Here is a 14,023-nt window from a genome sequence, read left to right on the forward strand (position 1 = left end):
TTGAAGGAGAACTAAACAATCACTAAATTGAAATGCTTCCAATTTAAGATGATGCAACCATGTGCCAAAGTGAAAACCATATATTTGGGAGAGTAATAAAGGTCATTATCAAGTACTAAAAATAACAACATGCCAAAAATAAAAGGTTTGTTGAAAAACATTAAAAATTGATAGAGCTCACCTCAGGACACTAAGTCTTCTTATTAGCTTTTGTGAGCCCAAGAATAGAATAATGGAAAATTCAAACTGAGCAAGGTGCAAGAAGAGGACATTGCATATCCACGTCAAACCCAAGTCTTGGTCATCATTCTTTGAGCTTGTTTTTAATGAGACCGCGCCCCCAAAATACATGTTATTAGAGTATATTTTTCAAGCCAACAACATGCACCATTGAACTCCACAATGGGAAGCATGATATTGGAGGTGGTTTATTAAATGTACATTATGGAACACATTGGGACCAAACTTATGGAGACACTTGAATGGGGTCCTTTGTCTTGTACCATCAAATCTTGAACATCAATGGAAACTAAACATTTACATAAGATTGAGACCATTTTGAAAAAAAGACCCAAAATATTTACAAACATGGTAGCAAAAAAATACAATAAAAGAAAACAAAAAAACAACACTCATAGAACTTCATAGTATTTATTGAAACTAAAAGATTAAAGATGCAAGAATGTATTACTAAAAGAGCATTTTCCACTTCATGCAAACTTAAGAAACAATTGCCATCAACTTTGATATGAAACTGGGAGGTAGAAATGATTGAAAGAAACTTGGGGAGAAAGGTTTTGTTCTTTGCACTTTTGGACACATCATTTTCGATTGTGGTGCTTACAATGACTTCAAGAACAATTATATTAATGTCTTGACGACTAGTTTGTAGTATAATCTTTTCAATGATAGAACTATTGAAAAATTGGAGAAGCTCATCCTCGTCCTACATAGAAAATGAACAACACCACTTATAACAAAGATTGTGTGGCCAAATGTCCTATAAGTTATTTTTTGATGAGTAAGGCCTTCTCTATTAATTGATAATATTAAAGTACATATTCACAAAACAAGCTGAGGGATACAGGATCACCCTGCAAGAGTCACACAACCCATGGCCAAAAGACAATGACAACTATTCATCAAAACAAAAATACTACCACCTTAGGTGACCAAAGTAGTATCAATCGAGGGAGGTGGGTCAATTTGATCATCCTTTTCTAATCCAATTTTGAGATCTGTGAGTAGATCAAGAATAAACCATCCATCACCATTTTTATATTTTTCCTCCTTAGTCTTAGAAGGTGAAATTGCCAAGGTCAGGTGAGGGAACCACTTGGAAGAGGTGGCATCAAGCCACAAAGAGTCACCATTAGGAGTGGGCCAAGCAATAAAAGCAACAAGAGGAAGAGTCGAAGCAACATGGGACCAACTGGAGCCGCAACTTGATGGGAAGTCGAATGGTGATGCTAACCATCATCACCTCCACTAGAGGAGCAATGAGGTGCTTGAGACTCAAGATCTGTGAGTGATGACTAGATGAACTACAACCAAAACGACATCCATAGGATGAATTGCAGTCAATAGAAGTGGAGTCTGACGACTCTCTAGCAATCATAGATGGGGCATTACCTCAATGTTGCAAAAGCTCTTGGAGGTGAGCCACCTTGAGCACTACCTTGTTGGCTTGGACATGTATCTGCATAATCACATCATTGCATATGCAAGCCTTAGTATACATTGAAACATTTAAATCAAAAAGTTGCGAGTGAAAAGAACAACTTTCCTATCCTTTCAAAGAGTGAATAAAATATCCATCCAGAAAGTATGCCATATCTGACAGAACTTGAAGGTGATTCTAGGCGAATCACCCAACATAACCATATGCCAAGAAAAAGGTTCAGGTCTAAAATGCCTTAAAAAGTCATGAATCCAACTCCAATATTGATGAGCTCATCGACAAAACTAGAAAATATGAAGAAACATTTTTGGGTGTCCATAAAAAGGACATTTGGGATCTGAGACTTCCAAATGCTTGAGTTGAGAACCTAACGCAAGCCCTGAAAGAGCATACACCAAGAAAAGTATGCAATCTTTAGCTCAGTAATGACAGACCAAATAGTGAAAAAATAAAGTCTCCAAAATTTTTGGGACGATTGTAAGAGTCAACACTGGTTGAGAATGGTGACCATAGGCAAATGTGGCACCAACCAAAGATACCCTAGCTTAGGCTTGTAGCTGAAAAGAGGAGTATAAGGATACCATTTCCAATCTTTCCACCAAGGCTTAACAGGTTGAATACCCAACTTGTGAAGCATACGAGGAGGAGGGACATAAACCACTAAGTCGTAAGTTTGCCAATTTGGACGAGACAAACAAAATTGAACTCGTAAATTCTCCCAAGTTCAGAGACTCGTAGTAGCTCTGAAAAATAAATCTTTGAGAGTCTTAATGCCATGCTTATGAAAGTGCAGATCATTGACCACATGAACTTTAATAAGTAGAACCCCTTTCACAAAAAAGAGGGGAGACCACCAAAAATTGTGTTGGTTCATTAAAAGCCCACCAACAAACCCATCACCCATTAAAAATTCTTCTTATAAACATTATAATCTTTCCACCCTTGCTACAAACTCCCACATAATAATTAATAGACATAACCTTTCAGTGCTTATTAAAATTGAAAATAATGATCATTTTCAAGACTTACAATTGCCCTTGAGTTGCTCTCGTCTTGAATTTGAAAAACGAAAAATAATATAAATTTGTGAGCTGTAAAAGTTGGTAAAATGATTGAGATTCATCTGGACAAATTTTCCTTGAATATTCTACTCAAGTTTTACATAATCGCACACTGCGTTTTCTTGCAACATTGCACAGATTTTATTAATAGAATCAAATCTAATTTAAGGCTGGACTCGCAGTGTGGGGTCAAATGTCCAAGTAAATAAAACAATCGACCATCTTATCATTTCATTTCATACTCGTAGATTGAGGAGATTGAGGAGCGGGCGAAATAGCAAATTTATGAACGAGCTGCTTTATTCCAACAGAGAAACATGGCCCTGAGATGTATATACTCAGTCTCCCCCGTTCAAGCTCAGATTTCTTCATCTCACAAAAGCAATGCCGTGCAGCATCTTCACAATGGTACTCTGCATCAGTGTATACTATTGCAAAAACAGTGTTGTGCAAAGGTAAAACTGTTTACTCATCTGTTTTTGCTTCATGGTTCATAATTGAGTTAAAATCTGCTGTTCGTTCAGCGGTCTGTATTGGGTGTTTGCTTTATGTTACGTGATGGATTATGGTGTTTATTTCTCTGAAGATTTGTTTTCCTTGGTTGGCCAAATTTTGATGAAGTTTTTGTTCTGGGTAAATTTTGGGCGATTATCCATTTATTTTTCTGGGGGTACACTATAGTTGGAGTTTTAGTTAGTTGGGAGAATTTTGGTTACAGATTGCCTCTAATTGCTGGGCGATGCACTTTAGAGCCTACGACAGAGATTTGTCTGCATGGTTCGTTGTAGGATTGCGGTCACTTAACAAGTTTTGGAGGGATGAAGTTCTTTCTGGTTCTTGGTAAATTCTGGGGGGGATTATAAAATTGTCTGCAGTAATATATGGAACTTACTTGGACCATCTTATTAAGATTTGTTAATATCGAATTATGCTGGATTTCGGTGATTTCCCCTTCCTTGATTCATAATTATTAGAATCATGATGTCAGTCTTGGGAGATCGTGGACTGTCTTTAATTGTGTGAGATCTAGTTGGACCATATACGTAGGATTTGTAAATCTTGGTTGAGATAATGAACTCTCTTTAATTGTGTGAGATGTACTTGGGCTATATAATTACGATTTGTAACTACAGGTTATGCAAGAATGTAGTTAGTTCACAGCCCCGAGACATGTTTATGAGTCATGGCCTGGTGGTGTCCTTTTTAAAACATTTGGAAATGTTGGGCGAGATAATGAAATTCTTAACTTTCTGTCGGATGTGCTTGGACCATCTTGTTAAGATTTGTTTATGGTGGATCACGCTGGAAGATTGTTACATTCCCACTTTGGCACATAATAAGTGGAATTATGACCTGATGAAGTATGTTTTGGGTAAATAATGGTTGATATTAGAGATTTGAGTTATGCTTCATACTGGCATACCATAGCCTTGAGATTTGCACACTATGGTAAGCCACTTCGTTGCATTGTGGTAATCCAAATCTTGGTTGTTCACTTAAGACTTAGTAGTGTCCCTGATTGCCATTGAACTTCTATTCCTTGGGCGTTCATCTCTTGAAGGAGATTATTTTGTTTGCTGGGTTAATCTTTGGTAAGGTTGTGGGCAGCACTGTTTAAGTTGTTTGATGTGCTCTCACTGCATTCTTAAAATATGTAAACATTGGTCACTTTTCAAGCTACCCTGTAATCATTGAATCACATACTTCTCAAATGTTCATTGGAGTTGTAAACCTCCTCATAGAAATGGGCCATTTGAAACTAGCCATGATTCAACAATTGTCTTCCATTATTACCATAAAATGACAAATATTTAAAGTTGAGATAACTTTCAATGTCTACTAGCTCAAAAATATAAAATATTGTGTATGACCTATCAACTGGTGCCTGCCTGTGCAAATATTGTTTACATGAGTTCCTCGAGTTATGTTTGATAGTCTCGCTTCTAGAGCATTGCATTTGGAGGAGGCTACCACTGTTATTGTTATGGGTGGTTGGTCGGTGGTTCCAACAACTGTAAATTTTAGAATTCTTTGCTTAAATAGAGTAGCTACCTTTTAGGCGGAAAGATTTCAGCGGATGGTAGGGATGGAGATCAAGGTGTTTGTTGGAACTTGAGAGATATTTATTGGCAATTGACAGCATAATTGTGGAGTACTTTCTTTGATATTTTTTATGAACTAGCCATAAAAATCCTTAAACCTTGCAGCTGAGCCACAACCTCTATCATAGATAAAAGTACATATTTCTCTGCAGCACCTGCTGAGAAGAATCTAGGATGCGTCCTCCATAGGATCATTAGATTTCATGTATTAGATTATCACAAAGAAGCAAAAATGGAAGAAGAAAAAGATGATCAGATGCAATTAAATTTTAATCATGAATCACTAGTGTTCCCAATCTTTTCCTCAATAAAATTGCAATGTTTTTGAAACTCTTTGGTAACAAGTTTGACTGATTTCTTCAAGTTTAGATTGTGATTAAATTGTGGTACTGCATGCGAGTTTGACCAATTTTCAATGATATATTTACCCTCCTACACAAATCCTTTTCAATAGGGTTTACATGTCATATATTCATACAAATCAATCTGTTTGGCATTGTTTTTCAAGCAGTTTGTTGCCATACTTTGCATGACATGGGTCCAGGGCATATTTCAGTCATGGTGACTGTGACTGCCAGGTTTGAAACCGCAGCAGCAAGAAGGTTGTCTTTGAGTATTGAAGCTAACCCCCCAAAGGAAGGTGGCACAAGCACTTAGAAAATGACATATTATTAAAACATCTGTCTACCCATGTCAATTATTATATTTCAATATATTTGTAGCGAGACATCAGCATTAACAGTAAGAAGAAATTAGTTATAAGAAATGTATAAGGAATATAAGATCCATGTTGCCTTGATTTTTGTCAGCCTCGTTCTTTGCATCCTTTGGCTTAAGTTGGCAGAAGATTATTAAGGTTTCAGATTTCTGGTCACACCATTTGGGTTCACCAATACTCCCCAGTGAGTCCCACCACCATTTAGTCCTGCATGAATCACATATTTTGTGAGCAACTCCTGAAAAGTGTTTTAGTATTTTTTGATGATATCTTGAATTGTAGCAAAAAATGGGAGGAACATAGCTGGAGGATGTACTTGGGATATTTGAGCAGCGATTCTTGCATGCTAAAGAATCAAGTATACCTTTGGATTGACTGATTTGTACTTAGAACACTTTTTAGTGCTCAAGGAGTTCAAGTGGACTTGTGAAAGTTTCAAGCTATCACTAGTGGTCGTTTTCCTAGACATTGACATAATTAGGGGGATCTTTGAGTTGTTGCAGCTATTATAGAAGATTTATTTGCGAATTTTTTTACTTGGCTTCCCTATTATTGACCCTCAAAAAATGGGACCATTCTCTTTGAATAGCAAACTGCAAAGGGTGTTTGAGCAGCTTAAGGAGGTAATGAGTACTTGCCTTGTACTTTCAATATAAGACTGCTCACTTCCTCATGTACTTGAATATGATGTGTCCAAAGAAGGAATTGGAGCAGTGCTGAATTGCTAATGCAAAACAATCACCCTGTAGCTTTTGAGGATCAGAAACTAAAAGAACTAGAGAGAGGATTCTCCTTTTATGATAGAGAAATGCCCACCATCATGTATGCACTAGCAAAATCTAGATAATACTTAGTCAATGGACAGTTCATGGTGAAACTAATCACGATAGTTTGAAAATTTTGCTAAACTAGCAGGATCTTAAGTAAGCTGCATTATTATGATTTGTAAATTGAATATATCAAAGGAAGAAAAATGTAGTTGCTAATGCACTCTGTAGGATACTAAACTTATGTTCATTTTTTGAGTTTTCCAATGATTGGAAGGACTTGTTAATAGCTAAATATGCAAATTATACTTTTTCCAATGATACTCTAGATCTTTTTAATTTTTGTGATGAAATGTTTAATTTAGTTGATGGGACTTATGATGTATAAGGGAAGAATCTTCTTGATTTCTGAATCGAAGTTAGAAAGAAAATCCTTGAAGAATTTCATTGTTCTCCCCCAGTAGGGTGCTTAGGATTCTACATTTGAGAGAGGCTTGCATGAAGGAAGAAGTGCTCAAGCATATACGTGAATGTTCATTTGCCAATAGAACAAATTGGAGTAGACATTTTTAGTCTTTTTGTTTTAGCCCTTGTCCCTCGAATAGAAGTCAGAAAGCATATCCATGGACTTTATCATAGGACTTCCAAAAGCATAAGTTAAGAATTGTATTTATGTGGTGGTGAATAGTTCAACAAAATATGTACATTTCTTTCCTATTTCAACAGATTAAAAGGCATCACAAGTAGTAGATTGTTCTTTAGGGAAAATTTGGAACTTGTTATTAGTGATTGTAACAGAAGATTTTAATGTATATTTTAGCAAGAATTATTCCAGTTACTGGGCATTGCTGTCATGCCACTTGCAAGCTACCAACCATAGATGGATGGCCAAACAGAAATAGTCAACAAACAAGTGGAAGGATGTTTAAAGAATTATGTCTTAGAACAGCAAAGCGTATGGGTCAAATTACTCTACTTGGTGGAGTACTACAATACAATCCAACACATGTTTATTGATGTCTCCTTTCAAGACCTTGTATTCATATGGAACTCCAACTTTCTTTATTTGGTCATTTTAGCTAGCAGGGCGCTAAGGTCAAAAGTTTTGACTCAGACAAGTCAAGACTTTTTGAAGATTTGTAAGGAGCACTTTCAGCAAGCTCATAATCAGCAAAAAGAAGGTGCTGATCAATAAAGAATTGAGAGAACTTTTGAAGTAGAAGACATGGTTTTCCTAAGATGGCAGCCTTACAAGCAGTCATCTCTTCTTATAAATGGAGCAAAAAAAACTCAAACCATGTTCTTATGAGCCATAGATAATCGTACAAAGAACTAGAGCTGCGGCCTATGAGCTAGAGTTGTGAGAAGAGTGCAAAATTCATAATGGTTTCATGTTTCATGCCTCAAGTGGGTGTTTGGAAACACCATGTGTCCTCTATAGTTTACCACCTTTGGATGATGAGGAAAAATTAATTCATGATCCCAAAGCTTTTATGGACATTAGGGAGTGGACTTAAGAACAAAGCATTATAGAATACTTGGTGAGATGGAAGAATGTTCTTGAAGAAGATGCTGCTTGGGAGCACGTTGAAATCTTTGAGCATCCAAATTTACATTGCTTGGGGAAAAGCAGTTTCAGGAATGGAATTCTGTCATGGCCCCCTTCCTGATGAGTTGGATAAAGAAATATTATAGGCATCCAAAATATAAAAGAATTATTAAAGGAATTGAGAAAAACAGAAAAACATGACATCTTATCACATATAATGCATGTTAATTTTATAGGATCTCTGATAGAAATAATAGCAGATTTCTATCAGACTTTTACTTACTTGAGCATCTTGAATGTAACAGGTAGATGCCTTCAAAATTGTTTCTGATATGCTATGATTGGAATGCTGAATGCTGACAAGAATGTATTTTGTAATCTGCAATGTTTCTTTATTAATCATGGGACTGCAAGTATGTTATGTCTTTCATATTGCTTTGTCCATCAATGAGAACAATTATATATATAATTGTGAAGAGTTGTGACCCAGTAGGGGCTTTGGCCACGTAGGGTCATGACCCTACGTGGTCATAAACTAATGTTTTGTTAACCATAAACATACAATGGTATAATCATGCTTGAAAATATGTTCGATAATGATCTTAATACTTATCGAAGGCAATACAAGTGAGACTCGATCCCTAATTAGAGATGATGGATACAAAACCCCATGTGAATCGGTAACAATAGTAATATGCTTGATCTGAATCATATCTGTCTAAACTATATGTATACATATCTGTACATATATGGGTATGCATATTATCATATGTGTATATATATACAGAGATGACATATTCAAATGCTCAATATTATTCAACTGAAGCTAAACTTTCAACACTCCCTCTTTAGCAAGGGAGAAGTAATAAAGAATCCAGATATTAGTGTATCCACACATAATACCTTATTTGACACTACACTCTAAGAAATAGAGACTTGTCAAATAACATAAATCACAATGCTATGAACACTATCATAACATAAATTATGATCTCTTATCGTCCGAAACAATATCTAGAGTAATTATAATGAATTTGTTATTCATGACTTCCGAAATATCCGGATCAACAGTCATAATAACAGGCCTATCATTTGTAAGATTGTCACCTTACAAAGATGACCTTCTGAATATATATATCCATGAAAGATCGTCACCTTTCATTACATATCTAAAGCAATAATCATAGAAGCATAAACACATATGAATTGAAATTAAATTAAATGTTCAAAATTACAATTTAATCATACCAAGTTTTTTTCTAAAGTATAACAACTTCACTTTAGCAAAAGCCTTGGTAAAAATATCAGCTGTCTATTCATGAGTACTAATGTATTGAAGTTTAATGATATCTTGATCTACCACATCTCTGATGTAGTGATAGGGAATTTCAATATGCTTTGACCAATTGTGAAACACTGGATTAGCTAATAGTTTAATACAACTTTGACCGATTGTGAAACACTAGATTAGCTGATAGATTAATACAACTTTAGTTATCACAATGAATGATGGTAGGCTTCAAGGCTTCTCTAAATAGATCAAATAAGAGCTCCTCTTAGATATCTTAGACTATGTTTAGCTGCCATCAAGTGAATCTTCTTTAGTGTAACCATGAATCGACTCAAGGTGTTAGTAGCATAGCATATGTCAAGACGAGTATTTACTAAATTCATCAATGAGCCAATGATTCGTCTGTAGAGAGTAGGACCAACAGGTTCAGATTTATCCATGTCATCCTTTAGTTTATGTAGATTAAGTTCCATAGGAGTAGAAGCTGGTCTGCAGTCCATCATTCCAAACTTAGTTAGAATATCAATAGTATATTTTCCTTGGTTTAGAAAGATGTAGTTCCCTTTTGCCAAATTTCCAGTCCTAAGTAGTGAAGAAGACCTAAGTCATTCAGCTGTCAATTATTGTTTGGATTTGCTTATTAAATGTTCTTCACCTGCAATTAATAAGTCATCAATATATAACACCAGAATAATCATATCATTTCCATCTACTTTGAAATATAGATTAGGATCAGCTTCATTTTTAGAATACCCTAGCTTTGTAAGATAACTGTCTATTCTGCCACACTCTTGGAGCTTGTTTGAGCCCATATAGTGCTTTCTTTAACTTGCATACATGAGTATTCTTGTTGTGAGCAATAAACCCTTCAGGTTGTTCAATATAACCCTTCAGGTTGTTCAATATACACTTTCTTCAATTTCACCATTTAGAAAAGCTATCTTAACATCCATTTGATGGACTTCCAATTTTTTAGATGCTACAATGGCCAAGATAATTCTAACTGATGTATACCTAGCAATTGGAGCAAAAGTTTCCTCATAATTGATACCTTCCTTCTATGAGAAACCTCGTGCTACAAATCTAGCTTTGTATTTCTCAATGTTGCCATCAGGTGCATGCTTGATTTTGTATAGCCATTTGGAAGAAATTGCTGATTTGTTTTTAGGTCTAAGTACAATGTCCCATACATCATTTTTTAATATTGAATTGTATTCTTCAATCATGGCTTCCTTTCAAGGTTGACTTGATAAGGCTTCTTTAATGTTAGAAGGTTTTGATTTGATAAGTTCTATTACTAGTGCAACATAACAAGACTGAGTTCTTGTTTTCTTGCTTTCTTTAATACTTCATCAAGTTCAGCATGATTTTCTTCTATGAATTTTTTGGCCCAAACTGGTCTTTTTTTATTGTTGTTATTTTCAACATCATTAGAAGTAGGTATAGGAGATGAAGTGTCATTCTCCCTGTCATTTTGTATTTCATGATCTTCATTTGTCTCAGTGGTAGGTTCTGTGAATATCTCATCATTATTTTTAGAAAGGTTGAAGGCGACATCTTCTTCAAATTTAACATCCCTACTGATTTCAATTGTTCTTTGACCTGGGATATAGACCCTGTAGCCTTTGGAGTTTTCACTACACCTGATGAGAATTCCTTTGTTTCCGGATGGTTCTAGCTTTGTTCTCTTTTCTTTAGGAATGTGTACATAGACTGGACACCCAAATATCCTTAGGTGACTTAGATATGGTTTGATGCCTGTAAATACTTCTTCTAGAGTGGTATTGTCTAAGAATGAGTGCAGACATCAATTTTGACTGTAAACAACAGTATTAGATGCTTCAGCCTAGAATGAAGTATGAAGGTTTTGATCATGCATCATAGTTTTAGCTAATTCAACAATTGATATATTCTTGCATTCTGCAACTCTATTATGTTGAGTATTATGAGGTACAAAAAACTCCCTTTTAATCCCAACAGTAATGCATAAATCTTTAAAAATTTCAAAGATGTACTCTCCTCCATTTTCTGATCATAAAGTTTTGATTTTCTTTCCTGACTGATTTTCTTCTATAGCTTTGAATTCTTTCAATTTTGAGAGTACTTAGCTAGGTTTCTTTTGTTTTAGGAAATAGATCCAAGTTCTAGAATAATCATCAATAAAGATTACATAATAGAGGCACCCATTTAGAGAGGGTATAGACATGGGACCACATAGGTCAGAGTGAATGAGTTCAAGAATTGCTTTAGATTTATGAACATTTTTGGGAAAGATTTTCTTGATATTTTTATCTAGGGCACAACCTTTGCAAGCACCGAAGTGATCTGATTTTAGACTAGGTAATCCTTTGACAATTTTTCCTATTGTTGATAATGCTTGGAAATGTAGGTGACGTAGTCTCCTATGCCATATTTCTGTAGACTCTGACATTTCATGACTTAGTGCAAAATTTTGTTGATTACAGAGTTTATATAAACTCCCATCTCTAACACCAATAATGATAGCTTTCTTGATGTTAGTATTTTTAGGCCAAGACAGAACTCTGTCTTCTTGAAAGATTTTGTATCCTTGATCAGAAAGGCCAGATATAGAAACTAGATTTCATTTAATTCCAGGTACATATAAAACATTGTTGAGTTGAAGAGTAATTCCAGAATCTAGTTGAATAGAGCAAGACCCAATACCTTTAATTGGACATGTGGAGCTATCCTTGATGGTTACCTCTTTAGAGTGGCATTTTGAAAAGTTTTCGATTTTGTCTCTAAAACTTGTTATGTGTCGAGATGCTCCATTGTCTATGATCCAAGTATTTTTGTTTAACTCATTGGAGAGTGCTATATAAAATGCATGATTTTCTTCTACTTCCTCCTTTTCTTCTTTTATTTCTGCTAGAGCAGCTTGAATTCTTCTACGTTCAGGGTAGACATTATGAGAGTGACCAATTTTGTCGCATTAAAACATCTCACTTTTGACCAATCTCTTTTCTCATAAGGTTTGTTGGATTCTCTCTTATTTCAATTGAATTTTCCTTTCCTGTTGAAACTTGCTTGAAGTGCATGAATGTCTCCCTCTTGATTTAGGCTCATCCCCCTTGAAACTAATCTTGATTCCTCTTGAGTGCATTCATTCTTGAGTAATTCAAATTTTGGAAGCTTAGGTCGAGAGCTTAATCCTCGAATAAAAGTTTCCCAAGATAGAGGAAGTCCCCTTATGGCAATCGTGGCAAGTTTTTTATCATCAACTTGACTTCCAATTGTGGCAAGCTTGACTTCCAGTTGTGGCAAGCTGATCTTTTAGTTCAAAGATTCTTAGAAAATAGGAAGTAATAGTTTCCCCACTGTTCATTTTTATATATAATAAATCCTGTTTTAATGTCAGCAACCCGCTAGTATTATTTATTTCAAATGTATTCTTGATAGTGGAAAACATTTCAAATGCTGTAGAAAGGCTAGAAATAGACGGGAGAATATGATCTTTAACAAAGTCTATAATTATTTTCATGGCTTTATTGTTGTGCCTTTTCCACGTTGTTTTGTCTTGATCATTTTCTGGAATAGTTTTATTTGTTTCTACATATTCTTCTAATCCCATTTCTCTTAGGATTACCATGACACGAATCTTCCATGAAAAATGGTTTGAAGCCCCCTCCAATTTATCCTCTAACCTTATGTGGTTAAACATTTTTTAAGATTTAAAAAAAAATGGTAAAGTCTGAATAAAAATATAAATTTTATATAAGCTCTGAATAAAATTTCTTATCAGTATGGCTCTGATACCATTGTTAATTTTATAGGATCTCTGATAGAAATAATAATAGTTTTATATCAGACTTTTACTTACTTGAGTTTCTTGAATGTAACAGGTAGATACCTTCAAAAATGTTTCTGATATGCTGTGACTGGAATGCTGAATGCTGACAAGATTGTATTTTGTAATCTGCAATGTTTCTTTATTAATCCTAGGACTGCAAGTATGTTATGTCTTTCATATTGCCTTGTCCACCGATGAGAACAATTATATATATTTGTGAAGAGTTGTGACCCTACATGGTCATAAACTAATGCTTTGTTAACCATAAACATACAATGGTTTAATCATGCCTGAAAATATGTTCAATAATGATCTTAATACTTATCGAAGGCAATACAAGTAAGACCCAATCCCTGATCGGAGATGATGAATAATTCTGAAAGTAATCCAATGCAGTCGAAATGATAGAACCCAATGTGAGTCGTTAACAGCAGTAATATGCTTGATCTGAATCATATCTGTCTAAACTATATGTATACATATCTGTACATATATACGTATGCATATTATCATATGTGTGTGTGTGTGTGTGCGCGCGCGCGCGCGCGTGTGTATAAGATAGAGAGAACATATTCAAATGCTCAACATTTTTCGACTAAAGCTAAACTTTCAAGAATGTATTGCTAAAATATTGGGCCAAAATATGGTTGCCAACCTATCATGGCATGTCATATCTGATATGATGCTAAAATAATGGGCCAAAAGTTGGCCGCCAGCCTGTCATATCTAATATACTATTAAGAAACAAGGGGGTGACACGAGCTGGCCACTCAAGAAGTCACTGCCCTAGTGATGTAGGAGTATATTTAAACAAGTGGAGGCTAGCAGAATCATTCATTCAGTGCATATTTCTTCATGTTGTCATTTTGAATACATGTTTATCCAATCCAAAAGATAAGAACCCTAAAGATTGTAGGAGATTCAAGGATGATTCCCTTGAGCAACTCAAGCAGATATCAGGGATGGAAACCCTCAAGATTCTACCCGTGATTCCTGCTCCAGAATTGCTTAGAAATTCAGGAATTGTAACTGGCGGTACGGTG

At 35.2% G+C, this 14,023-nt stretch overlaps 1 protein-coding gene across 1 annotated transcript in view; it reads left to right on the forward strand.

Annotated features, from left to right (window-relative positions):
- The first annotated feature begins 2,980 nt into the window (after positions 1-2,980).
- The window catches only part of UPP (uracil phosphoribosyltransferase), a 51,808-nt gene continuing 40,765 nt past the window's right edge, over positions 2,981-14,023 (forward strand). Inside the window, exon 1 of the mRNA XM_089795441.1 lies at positions 2,981-3,197. Coding sequence (XP_089651567.1) covers positions 3,060-3,197 — 138 coding nt within the window. The 5' untranslated portion in view covers positions 2,981-3,059. The remainder of the gene's footprint in view (positions 3,198-14,023) is intronic.

Source organism: Cupressus sempervirens, chromosome 8 (assembly GCF_028749045.1).
Source record: "Cupressus sempervirens isolate cs-2001-9-10 chromosome 8, ASM2874904v1, whole genome shotgun sequence".
Taxonomy (NCBI): domain Eukaryota; kingdom Viridiplantae; phylum Streptophyta; class Pinopsida; order Cupressales; family Cupressaceae; genus Cupressus; species Cupressus sempervirens.